The 13,694-nt window shown below is 42.6% G+C and overlaps 1 protein-coding gene across 11 annotated transcripts in view; it reads right to left on the bottom strand.

Moving 5' to 3' along the window:
• Pde6a (phosphodiesterase 6A) overlaps positions 1-13,694 on the bottom strand; it is a 103,574-nt gene that overhangs the window by 7,463 nt on the left and 82,417 nt on the right. For 9 of the 11 annotated variants that reach the window (XR_780822.2, XM_010627155.2, XM_010627156.3 and 6 more), the window contains 4 exons: positions 13,265-13,374; positions 11,711-11,798; positions 11,410-11,510; positions 10,954-11,061 (listed from right to left, as the gene is read on the bottom strand). Coding sequence is in view for 10 of the 11 variants with exons in the window: in XM_010627155.2 (XP_010625457.1) it covers positions 10,954-11,061; positions 11,410-11,510; positions 11,711-11,798; positions 13,265-13,374 (407 nt within the window). In the remaining variant the exon portion in view is untranslated. Of the gene's footprint in view, positions 1-7,652; positions 7,761-10,953; positions 11,062-11,409; positions 11,511-11,710; positions 11,799-13,264; positions 13,375-13,694 lie in introns of those variants that run through there. The other 2 variants (XM_010627154.1, XM_010627151.2) reach the window with 2 other exon arrangements.

Raw genomic sequence — 13,694 nt, 5'->3', positions numbered from 1 at the left:
ATGCCACGCAGGATCGGGCCCATGTAGTCCCTGCTCTCGGAGAGCTTGCAGACATGGTGAGGAATGGCACAGTTATCTCACAAATGCATATGAGCATACAACTCCCCCACAGGAAAGGAGGTCTGTTCTTGAAGATAATACATCACGGACCAGGGAAATCGGGGAGGGCTTTCCTGAGGAAGGCCCTCCTGAGCTGGTAACTGGTATGCTGTGTGGAGCATGCGTACAGGTATTAACTTGACAAAGAAGAGAGTGGAGCAAACACCGCAGCCAAAGAGAGCACCTAGTGCCAAAGTCCTGGTGGAAGGAAGCCTGGCATATTCGAAAAGCTGGAAGGAGAACAGAGCTCAGGAGGCAGGTGGAGTGATATGAGAGGTGTCCCAGAGTTAAACGCACGCCAACCAGTCAACGTGTGGCACTGTGGCAACCTGCAGACCTGTATCCAGGGCAACAGGAAAAGCCTGCGAGGATTTGAACAGAAAGGTGACAGGTCAGATCTGCACTTCACAAAGATCAGTGGTTTTGGTGTGAAGGGGTCAGGGCCTATGTGGGGAGGGTCTAGTTTAATTATCTGCCCTCCAACTCTTTATTGATATGCCAGTCTCTAAGCACAGGCTAGGTACACCATCACTCAGTCCCCACAGGGCTTCCCAGGAAGGGTCCAGACTCAGGGAGCCTTGATAAAAGTGCGCAGAGAGGCATGCCCTTTAAGCGACACGTTCCATAGGGCCTGAGCGAGATTAGAGGTGAGAAGTACAGAAGGAGGAGGTGAAAGGACAGGAAGGGGTAAAGGATGGCAGGATTATAATGCAGAAGAGTGAGTAGTCAACAAAGGTCTTGTGGGCTCAGAAACTCAAGCCTGAACTTCCCGACAGACCAGAGTCACCAAGGCAAGTGGGGTGGAGTTTAACAGAAGGGTTTAGAGTCAGACAGAGCTGAATCCCTTCTTCCATCTCCTGACTTGCTGTGTCCAGAGCAACAACTTAGTATCTTTCAACCTCGATCCATTTGTAAAATGAGACTATTAGGTTAGATCCTATGAAAGCCTGATTTTGTGGATCAAAGAGAGTTGAAACCCAGGAGTTTCCTATGTGCGGTACAATATATGCCTCCCTAGGGTTACTGTGTAACACACAAGATGATTCTGTCGCGCACCCATTGTTTGTTGGTACCAGGGATCGAACTTGGGACCCTGCACTTTCGAGGCAGATGGCAGAACCACTGAGTTAAATCCCCAGCCTGAGCACCCATTGTTTTTAATTTATCATCACCTTGATCAAATTAACCATTCTGACCACGGGGTGTGGCAGTCCAGCTGACCTGAAGGAGACTGAACTTTTATCCTCCCTGCCCATCCCCAGGAGGCTGGTGCGGCTTGGTCATGTCCGGATGCTCCGTGAATACCTGTGTGTCACCTCGTGAGCCACTTTGGCTATGGGCTTCCCACCTTCCTCCTTTGTAAGACACTAGGTCAGGAGTCAGCACACTGTTCTGCACAGGGCCCTGCAGTACACGTTTTAGGTTTTGCACGCCACGTGGTCTCTACTGCATCTGCTCAGCTCTGCTTTTGTGCTGGCGAGCAGCCACCGGATAGAGAAAAGCAGAGTCAGCTTCTCTACCCCTGAGGCAGTGCTGAAGGTCCTCACTGATAGGACCTGTGAAAATATTTGATTCTTCATTTTCTTTCAAAATCGGAAAAGAAGGTACAATAATAATTTATACCTAAGAATGAAATCTTCCTGGATTATATTTCTCTTTATGCCAACATTGTCATAGTCATAGGCTTTTATAGTAGAAGGGACCAGAAGGCCAAAAGTGCCCAGGGCTCTCTGAAGTCAGAATTCAGGCCTTCATAAAATGATACAATTTGGGGGCTGGGAGTATCACAGTGAGAGAGCATGTGCTTAGCATGCCCAAGGTCCTGGGCTCCACCTTCAGTGTGCATGTGTGCACACACACTATTTTACTTCTAGATACAGAAGTTTTAATTTCTTATAATTTTTCAGGAAATAATATTCTTCATTTGATTTTTGTTCTTCAATCATTTAAAAACATAATAGCCATTCTTAGCTTATGAGCTACATAAAACCAGAGAGCAGGCTTCATGTCCCAGCCCTGGAGGATCTCTAAGCCCTTCCAACTCTACATCTCGTCACTGTCAAGTGTAAAACCTGCTGTAATCCTAGCATCTGGAAGGCTGAGGCAGGACGATCACAAGTTCAAGCCTCGTCTGAACAACTTAGTGATTAGTGATATTCTGTCTCAAAGTAAAATATTACAAAGGGATGGGATACAGCTTAATGGGAAGGCCCTAGGTTCAATCTCTACTACTGAGAAAAATCATGAAAGCTGGAATTAAGTGGAGACATAAAGAGCTTGGAGAGGGTGGGAAGTCACACCGTCTCTCTAGAGTTACTGGGACATCTTGGCCCTTGAGTACAAGTACTACAGTAGGGCAACACAAGGAAAGATAGACAGGAAACCAAGACAGGTCATTTGGCTCCCAACGCATCAAGGAGCAGATGTGTGGACTTCAGAACGCAGGAAGCTCACAGACATAAACATTCAGAGATAACCAAAGCACCGGAAGAGAGGCTGGGGTTTTCTCACGTTGAACCAAAGTCCTAGAGACTAAGGGATCTCTGAAATAAGAAAGATAGGTTTACCAGCCTCGCCACGTGGCTTTGCTGTATAAAACATCTTTGAAAAATGGGGTGGGCAGGCAACCCACTTTCCGGTCTCCCTGCTGTCTGTCTTAGACAGAAGCTTTCTTTCTCTCTCTAAATTTTTCCTATTCTTAAATTTCCCTCTAAATTTTTCCTACTCTTGAAAAAAAAAAAAAGAAAGAAAGGTTTGTCAAATATAAGAACCAAGACAGATCATGTAAAGGTACAAGATCCCAATGATAAATGTAACTGTATTGTTTGCTTTAAATGTGCCAAAAAACTTCATGCGGGGGGTGGGGGAGGGTATCGAGCCATTACAGAAGCTAACCAGAAAAAGAAAAGACCAGGTACTTGGACAAATTTCCATAACCACCACCAGCCGGGCTGGGTGGGATTTGGAAGATACCTGCCAGACCAGTGACAGGAGCACTTTTTATAAGCTTTGGGAAGGAGGGAATCTTAACCTTCACTGGCTAGACTGGAAGGGTGGGTAACACAAAGCCATGAATGTTTGAGAATAGAATGCTGTCTGCAGAGAACTCTTGTGGCTTCTCACATGGCTGGGGATGTGGGCAGAATATGATGGCACCATGCTGGTCATCTTACTGGGGCTTTGAATTATGATTTCAACACACATTTAAGAATGTGGAGTAAAAATAAAAAATTTTTTATTGATTTGGCTAAAGCTGTTAGCTGAATAGTTTCTCGTCACCTTTCCTTTCCTCTAGAACCAACCCCTCTCTGGCTTGTAACTAAGTTTAGGTAATTCCAGAATTTTTTTCTTTCTTACAATCAGTTCACTTCCAACACTAACCACCTGGAGTTGTGTTGAGCCCTTAGGCTTCAGTCCCATAGGACTGCGGCTGCAGGGGCTGGACCCAGGTACTCACACGCCTACCTCCTTGGTCACCAGATCTGGGAGGGCCCCATCACCCACTTCAGTTTCAGTAATTTGCTGGATCAGCTCACAAAACCCAGGGAAACGCTTTTCTTAAATTTACTAGTTTATTATAAAGGATACAAAGCGGGAACAACCTAAGACACATGCAAGAGGGGGTGTGTGGAGGGTCTCTACCCCTTCTCCAGACAAGCAGCCTCCCAGCACCTTGCTGTGCTCACCTCACCAGCCAGAGGCTCTGTGAACCCACGTATTTAGAGGTTTTTATGGATGTTCTATCACATAGGCATGATTGATTAAATCCCTCAGTACTGGTGATTAACTCAATCTCCAGCCCTTCCCTCCTGCCTAGAGGTGAGAAGTGGAGCGGAAAGTGTCACACTTCTAAGAAAGGCTTGATCATTCTGGTGACCAAACCCCAGCTGGAAGCTCTCTGAGGTCCTTCTGAGAATGACTTTATTAGAACAAAAGACTCTTCTATCACTCAGGAAATTCCAGGGATCTTAAGAGGAACTCAGACAAAGACCAAATACATGTCTTCAGAGGCTACCACTACCTCACTAAGCAATGTTGCAAAGCACTTCACCTACCCCTAGCTCAGCCCCCACGAAAACCCACACAATAGTTATCACCATTACCCTCACTGAGCAGCTGAGGAAACTGAGGCACAGACAGGTGATGTAACCTGCAAAAGGTCAGACCACCTTTAAAGTGGGAGCCAAGTCTTGAACCCAGGGTCCCTGGCAGCAAAACCCCAAGGGTGAACTGCTTCACTCTATCCAGGTGAGAATCAGTTTTAATCACACAACTAATAGACTAATCAATGGGCCCTAAATTGCATTAGAGCAGCGATTCTCAGCCAGCGGGGATTTTTTACCCTAACATGATGTTTGACAGTATCCAAAGGCATTTCTGTGACAACTGGGAAGAAGTTACCTCTGGGTTCTAGTAGGTAGAGACCAGGAACAGTGCTGAACACCCTACAGTGCACACAGGCTCAGCCATCCAAAATAAAGAGTTACTGACCCCGAATGTTAATAGTGCTAAGGCTAGGAAACCTGCTTCACAGGGCTACGCATATTTTTCATTAGGATCTACTTAAAGGATTTGGAAAAATGCTTACCTTCTTGTACATCTTAAACTATTTTATCATATATTTAAATATTTGCAAAAGATCTAACAGCATATTACAAATTTTAACAATCTAAAATAAAATTCTTTAAACCCAGAAGAATCTAAAAAGCATAGCAATTGGATACCATCAACCCATCCCATAATTTTTTAAAAAATTGAACAAGCTTTTCTCTTTAAAGTTATTTTTCAACTTGGTTTCCCCAGAAAATTTTAACTTAATATTGTGTGTACAGATATATATATGTATATAGATAGATATAAATACATAAGCTTGAAAGTCTTTCATTGGCCACCCTTTCATACTACCTGCAACCAAGTATGCTCATTAATTAAAATTATATAATTAAGTTTTTCTTTGGCCACAAGCCTCCAAGTGTTGAGAAATATTTTTGGATTAAATTATTACACAATTAACCAAAATGTAATACCTGTTTTTATAAATGATTATTAAACACTCAAAGTAACTTGATTTTGGAAATTTCTCTCTTTGTCTCTGTCTCCCCTTTCTCTCTGTCTCTCTCTCTCTCTGTTTCACCACGTGGTTCAGGTTAGACTTGAACTTGAGATCCTCCTATCTCAGCCAAGTGTTGGGACTACAAGTGTGTACCACCATGCCTGGCTGGAAATTTATCACTTAACGAGATAAGACAGGGTTATTTTTTTTTTAAAAAATCAGTTAATTAATATATCTATCTATCTATCTATCTATAGATATCTATAGATAGATATAGATATCTCTATATCTAGACTAGGATAGAATCAGCAACTGTTTTATGGCCCCTTTTCATTTTTTATAAATCCAAGTACTTAAAAACCCTGCAAATAGAAATTTAGTTATAACAGTGTCACTCAATTCTTTGAATCCTTCCAAGCTAACTGTTAAAAATCATACTGTGATGATTCTGCTGAATGATCTATCAGCTGACAGTTCAATTAGATTCTCCTTCCATTTCGTTGAAGGCAAACATCAGAATCAAGACTTTTCGTGTGGCTATTCATTACACCTCTGACATTTTCTTAGCAGACTTAGGTTAATCCAAGATACCAAGCATTTTGAAAATGCAGATTTAACTCATCCAATGTATGGAAATGTTTGCCATATAATGGAATGCCAGACTTCCACTGTCAACTAAAGCAGCCAACCTGCTTCTGTCAGAAAAGGATCTCACCTTATCTTTTAACTCGATAAGTATTTTAGAAAGGATCTCAACGACACCAACTTATCTTTTCTCGTTACTTTTTTTCCTTTTTATTATTCTCTTTCATTTTTAATTCTAAGAAAAGTAGAGGTGGATGGACAGGAATAGCTAGATGGATAGACAGAGAGACAGACGGACTAACAGATAGAGGTGCGGTTTAAATCCTGGCTGTCCCCCAGAGGCCCATGTGTTGAAGGCCACAGCAATGTGAGGAAGTGGCGAAGCTTTCAGGGGTGGAGCCTAGCAGGAAGTTAGGTCAGTGAGGATGTGCCCTTTGAAGGACATATTTGGCCCTGGCTTCCCCTCTTTTCTTTTTGCTTCTGGCTGCCATGAGGTAAAGAGAACTCCTCTGCCATGCATTACTGCTGTGTTGTACTGTGTTGCTACAGGACAAAGCAACAGGGCCAGGCAACTTGGGACTGGAACCTCTGAAATGGAACCAAAATAAATCTTGCTTTCCGTTAAGCTGATTATCTCAGGTATATGGTCACAGTACTGGGAAGGCTGACTATCACAGATGGGATGGATAGTAGATAAATAGATAAAGAAAGAAAGAAAGAAAGAAAGAAAGAAAGAAAGAAAGAAAGAAAGAAAGAAAGAAAGAGAAAGAAAGAAAGAAAGAAAGAAAGAAAGAAAGAAAGAAAGAAAGAAGAAAGGTAAAATCACTACTTATTACTGATGTGCCTTGGAATAAATAGATAAGAAAGAGAGAAAGAAAGAAAGAAAGAAAGAAAGAAAGAAAGAAAGAAAGAAAGAAAGAAAGAAAGAAAGAAAGAAAGAAAGAAAGAAGAAAGGTAAAATCACTACTTATTACTGATGTGCCTTGGAATGTCATGGTCCCTGGACAGCGATACATTCTGTGAAAGAAGTATGATCGTTAAATGAAAATGCCTTTGATCCTACCAACCTCCTGTACATGCCAGAATAAAACCCTCCATTTCCAGTGCCCTGTTTTTGCTTTCAAAATATTGTATATACATGTCATATAATAAGAAACATACTTAATCCTATCCCCAGGTCCTTGTGCAAAGCTCCTAAAAACCATAGGTTTTCTGAGTAACACGAGTGCCTTTTGTTATACATAAGGAGGTCTTTCTGGTCACACCTGAGTTTATGCCAGTGAGGATGAAGTCCCTACATACCCTCAAGTTGGGGCTGGTCACCAGGTAGACCAGGTGATTATAGGTTTGGAACTTTTGGCCCCACCCACCAATCTCTGGGAAGAGAGCATTAGCTGGAGATTGGGCTCCATGAAAACACAGCTGGACGTGATGACCACCAGGCTGGTGAACACATCCACATGCTCAGAAGGTGGTGCATCTCCAGGCCTCACCTTGGGTAGCTTTTATTGAATTATCTATAACCTGCATCATATTCTTTTTTCTTTTTTTGGTTCTGGGGATCGAATTTGGGACCTTGAGCTTTCGAGGCAGGTGGTGGCTCCACTGAGCTAAATCCCCAGCTCACCTTTATCATATTCTTTATAATGCACTGGTGAATGTAAGCTAAGTGATTTCCTGGATTCTGTGAGACATTCTAGCAAATTATCAAACTTGAGGAGAGAGCTATGAAAATGCCGGGTCTTTAGCCAGTTAGTCGTAAGTGTGTGGAACTCAGACCTGTGACTGCATCATAATCCAGGGCAATGTAGTAGGAATGAGTCCTTTACCTTGTGAAATCTGTCAGAAAGAGTCTGACTTTATTTCTCAATTCAAGTAAGTATATTTGAAAGCATCTCAACGATGCCCACCTTATGAAACTCCAAGTAGATATTGTCAGCGCTGAAGTGAAATGCTGAACATCCAGCTGGGGATCACAGAGGGTCAGGAAAACTTCTGCATAAGTGACGACATCAGAAGTGTTCTGTGTAGAGTGCATAGAAATGTGTGTTTATCCAACTATACAAGACAGGGAAGGCTCGAAGCCATTCCTTGGGTTTATGATGCCTTGCATCATAAAAATGTCCAAAGACACTTTTAAGACACCAGTATTTCAAATAGTTCTTCTATTCGATGGCCCAGAGGTTTTTGCACCTGGGTCAATGGGCTGCTGTGGGAAAATTCAAGAAGGGAAGGAAACTGCCTTTATTTTGTAGTGAGATAAGAGTGAGGCACAGCTGACCTACTCTACTTTAGCTTTTCCAGGAAACAATATTAAGGGGGAGAGAACATTGATTCCCTTAAGGCTATCCAGCCATCTATATTTTGCAAGGCTTTGGGTTCCTTTGGGGATAGACATGTCTGTCAGAAGACTGTTCTGCTTAAGATTACAATGACTGAAGGCCTGTCCTGGACTTTCTTTCTTTCTTTTTTACTCAAACATTTTATCTTTTATAAGATATCATTTCTTTGCAAAATCTGTGTGACATTCTACTATATGAAAGCACCATAACTTCTCTAATATGGTCCCCAGTGGGTATTGAAGTTGTCTTTTATCTTATTTGTGAATACAAATCACGTGGTAATGACTGCCTTTGTACATACTCTTTGGTGAACATGGGGGAAAATCCTTCATGTGGGACTGTAGGGGCATTTGCGATTTTGATAGTGTAACTCCACTGTCTTCCATAAAGACTATATCTATTTACATGCCCACCACTGTGAAGAAGTTTGCCTTTTTCCCCTTACTCCAGCCAACACAGTGAGTTAAACACTTTCATTGTTATCAAGAGGAGTGGGTGAATAATTGCACCTCAATTTAGTTCTGTTTTGCATTTCTCTCATGAGTCAAATCATCATTTTTTTCATTTGTTTACATCACTGTAATTCCTTTTCTAGGAAATGTTGGTTCAGGCCTTTTGCCCATTTTCTGTTGTTAGTCCTTTTTTTTTTTTTTTTTTGACTCTATTAACACTTACTAAGGAAAATGGCTGTTTTTCTGTCAAAAGTGTTGTAAATATTTTTCCTCAGCCTATCACTTACATTCTGACTTTGGCTTGGAACTTTTGTGTGTGTTGCACAGCAATTTCAACTTTTTTTTTAGTCAAATTTGCCTACTTTTATAACTTATGAATGTCAGGTCATACTTTAAAAAACTCACTGTGAAATTATTACTTTTAATCCCCTCCCATTATTTAAAATTTTTTGATTCATCTGGAATTTACTTTGACATACAACATAAGACAGAGCCACCCCATCGTCCCAATACCACTTATGAACTTTAACATTTATCCACTAAAAATCTAAAATCTACTTTAACACATATATGGTCCTTCAAGTCTGTCCCATTGACATGGCCATCTATGCGTGCCTTGGGGTGAACTGCTTTATTTCTCTTCTATTTCAGCATTTTCTGGCTATTCTCGCATACTTACTTTTCCTAAGAATTTTGAAACTGACTTCCTAATTCTTTCCAAAATAAAGTGATTTTTGTAATATTCATTTTCAATGAATAGTTAATTATGGAGGATAGAAAACTTTCTAATCTTAAGCTTTCCCTCAACCAAGAACACCGTGTTCCTTCCAGCTATGTAATTCTTCCACTGTGCCATTTTAAAAAGTCTGGTGGGACAGCTCCTAGCAGCCACAGTGTGAGTATGCTCCCTCGTGTAGTGGGAACAGGTCACACTGCTCCCCAGGATCAGGCCTGGTTGGTTAACTGCAGGGCTGAGGAAGGAGCAATTTGCTCTTTGTCCCCTTTCCCTGTCCTGGGGGCCATCTCTTCTGGCTTGCAGAGCTTTGAAATTCTTGTGACTTAATCACACATCATTTCCACAGAAGTATCTAGGAATAAACAAACAGCCGGAGGCTTCCTTCAGGTCCAGGTCAGGCCTTGTCTTTCTTTGAGACCTTTCCTGACCACTACCCTCACTGCTTAGCACCCATCACAGAGAAGCAAGGACCACTCAGCACAGACCATATACAGTGGACCCTCAAGTTACAATCGGCTTGACATATGAACAACTTGGGTTACAACTGCCATTTTACTTTTAACTTATGACCAAAATCTTGAGTTATGACCCAAATGCCAGCCGCTTGTGCTTGCAGATGGTCTCAGACACAGATTTAACCCTTAAAGAGTTCTGGAAGGAGCATTGCAACATCCTTTCTGTGTGGGGTTCGCTGAGAAATCCTGGGCCAATGCTTCTCTAGGGACACTGAGATCTGCCTATATACAGCAGAGAGACTTTGAAGGAGTCTGAGCCTTCAGTGACCAACTTGAGCTACAGCCAGCCCTTGAGAACAAATTGAGTTCATAAGTCAAGGGTCCACTGTATTCACAAAAGGCCTCAAATTTACACATCTCACCCTATCATCAATTGAACTGAATTATGGAAACACACTGAAAAGACCAAGGGGCAATATTTACTGGCCAACTTAGATTTGTACACCTGTTATAAACCCCTTTGCCAGTTATGCACACACTATAAATTTCATGTAAATCATATAACTAATTTGTGAATAGCACAACTAAAATTGCAGGGCATTGTCATATAAAGGAACAGCTAAAAAGTTAAGCCTATGTAAACTACACACACACACACACACACACACACACACACACACATATAGTTTGGTACTGGGGAATCAAACCTAGAGCCTCATGCATGCTAATTAAGCTTTCTGCTTCTGAGCTACATCCTTGTCCCAAGCCTATATATTTTGAGTTATATATAGCTATCAATCAAATATGTGGAAGTTATATTACTTTACCACCTAAATCATAGATCTATCTATCTTTCTTTCTTTCTTTTTCCCGGTACCGAGGATCGAACTCATGACCTTGTGCTTGTAAGGCAGGTGCAGTGCAAGTGAGCTAAATTCCCGGCCCCTAAATCATAGGTTTTATAACTGATAGACTTCTTATATGGTACTTTTGTGTACAGAGAAATAAAACAAAAATACGCTGTCTTATGTTTTTGTGCTAAAATAAAGATCAAACATATATGATAACGTGTGCCATGCAACTGGGGCGGGACTTCATCTTTTTTTTCTACGAGGACGGCTCCCACATGACAATGTCCCAGGGCTGTGCTGAGACAGTGAGGGCTGGCAGGCAGCCTCCCATCTCATGACCCAGTGGATAAGGGTCAAAATTTAACCCCATGTCCACTCACATAACGATTTCCTTCCTCGTCTGCTCCAGCATCATGTACTGTGTCCACTCTTGCACATTCTCATATGTCTTCGACTGATCCACAATCTTTTGGAACATTGTCCTCTTCCTACAGAACACACAAGTTTGTTAAAGGAGGCAAGTCTCACAATTAGGTCATGCCTGGGCTGCTGACATTGGCTGTTTCAGATGGGGGCTTATTAAATTTAGCACAGCAAGCTTCAAAGAACCATAGCTGGGTAGTGAAGACCTAGGTTCTAACCCAGAATCTGCCTCTGATTTACAATCTGATTTTAGCCCGTCTCTTCCACTGATTCTCAATTTCCCCACCTGTAGAATGGGAATAAAATAACTCCTGGAGTTGTAGAGTTGGGCGTGGTTCACAAGAAGAATCAATTAGTACTCTTTTTATTGTTATTATAATCATGTTACTATTAAAACAAGAAGAAACACCAACTTGAAATAGAGAGCAAGGTCAGTGGCAATGATCGCAATGTCCATCATGTGGATTGCATGCTCATGCTGCCTGCGATTGAGGTTTTGAAAGATATTCAGGCTCTAAAGAGAAAACCAGAGGAAAGACATGAGGAACAAGGCTGGCAGCAAAGTCACCCCGCTCCCAGCGGCCACCCCGTGTGAGGGGAGAGAATGGCAGCCCAGGCCAAAGGAGAGCAGGCTGCCTGAGGACACTGGGGCCTCTTGCAGCATGGGGGTCCGGGTGCAGGTCCTATGGCCAGCGCACAGGGCCCTCATTCCACCTCATCTCTCAGAAGTGTTTTGCCAAACTCCAAGTGATGTCTTTCCAAGATGGAGGAACCATGGAGCTTAGCCAGTGGGTTCTGGGATCTGAATAAGACAGAAAATCAGCATGGAATGGTTATGGTGGAGGCTAAAGACTTTATTATCCTGTCCTGCCACTTCCTAATTCTGTAGGCAGAGAAACTGAAGTCTAGGAATGAGAAAGATCTGGCAAAAGGTTACGGAGTGACACAATGGAAAATGAAGACGAGATGTCGTGTCTCCTGACTGTGTCTTTGGCTTTTCCTCCACATGTGATTCTGAGCATAGACTCTTTAGAGAATCTGATGGGTAGTGCAGATAATTACTCCCAGAAAAAGGTCCTGTTTTGGAGATTTCTGGATCCCCTATGAATTCCCACAAGCAGTGTGTTAATTTCCCTTTTCATTTGATAAACTCACTATGTGCCAAGCACTGTGCTTAGATTTCCATAGAGTAAAATGTAAACCGTCTAGCCTAAACAATCTCTAGTCTTTGTGCAGTCTGGGAGTGTTAAGAATACTAGAGAAAGGGCCGGGGATTTAGCTCAGTGGTTCGGTGGCCTGCCTTGCAAGTGCAAGGACCCAAGTTCAATCCCCGGTACCAAAAAACAAAAAACAACAACAAAAAAAAAAAACTAGAGAAAGATTGAATCTTAGTGCCCATTAATGACTTACTTGTTGGCTCTGAGTGAATTCTCAGTGTTTTCATCCATTGGATGGGGATAACTGGTCCCTGTTTCACCCAGCCCAGAGGATGACCATGAGGATCCAACAAGATCATGACTGCACTCCACAGGCTGAATGACTACCATACCAGCTCTGTGAGGACAGGAGCTGCCTGTTTTTCTCACCGTGGTAACCTCTTTCACTAGCACAGAGCCTACCACACCATATGAGTGGCATTATAAATACTACAAGGTGAATGAACGACTTAGCCGTTACTGACATCCTGGCTCAAATTAATTCTTCAGGTAGGACAGGGAAGGAAAGAGTGAAGGAGTTTAATATATTAGCTTCCTGTTGCTGCTGCAACAAACTGCCACAGACTTAATGGCTGAAAATAATGTATTACCTTACAGATCTGGAGTTCAGAATCTAGAACCTGTCCACAGGGCTTCCTGCCTTTTAGAGGCTCAAAGAGGGTCTGTATCCTTGCCTTTTCCAGTTTCTAGAGGCCACTTCCTCCAACTTCTGAGCCAGAAGGATTTCATTTTCTCTCCTATGTGACTTCCTGCCTCCTTATCACAAAGGACCCTTTGACCAAAAAGGGGTCCACCTGGCCCCTTAATCACATCTGAATAGTTCCTTTTGAATGCAAGGCAACACATTCTCAGGCTCTGGTGTTTGAGATATGATCATCGTCAGGAGGTCATTTTTCTGTCTATCATGGGACAGGGCCCAGATCTCACGGGCAAGAGTGCACAGTGGGACTTCTCCTTGAGTAGCTAATGTGGGGACTTCAAAGGCCTGGATAACAAGTCCTGGGAGAACGGGGTGAGGGGCCAGTGGGAGAGGCAGGAAGAGCTGACTCACTTCATCTGGTAGAGGTTGTTGGTACCTCTGTGGTCAATGTCATGACAGAAGGCAGCAGTGACCATGGCCAAGGCCTCTAGGTCAGTGAAGTATCGCTTTAGCTTTCCCGTCTGCAAAGGCAATCAGAGGTACAAGTCACTCCTGTTTTGGGGGAACTGGAAGCAGGGCTGAGAGGGCAAGTGGAGGGAAGAGAGCCAGGAGCTCGGGAATGTGCATCTGATCTTGCTGTATCCCTAGTTCCACAGGGTGACCAGTGATCTTCTCCAGGGTGGAGAGTTTTCCAGGATGTTGGATCTTTCTTTCTTTTCTTTCTTTCTTTCTCTTTCTCTCTCTCTTTCTCTTCTATCTTCCCCCCTCTCTCTCTCCCCCTCCCTCCCTTCCTTTTCTATCTCTCTTTTTCTTTCTCTCTCTCTCTCTCTCTCTCTTTTTT

This window comes from Fukomys damarensis, unplaced genomic scaffold (genome assembly GCF_012274545.1).
Source record: "Fukomys damarensis isolate Sample0158 unplaced genomic scaffold, DMR_v1.0_HiC HiC_scaffold_3, whole genome shotgun sequence".
Classification (NCBI taxonomy): Eukaryota; Metazoa; Chordata; class Mammalia; order Rodentia; family Bathyergidae; genus Fukomys; species Fukomys damarensis.
The sequence above is the reverse complement of the archived record's forward strand: the minus strand, read 5'-3'. Positions and strand labels throughout refer to the sequence as shown.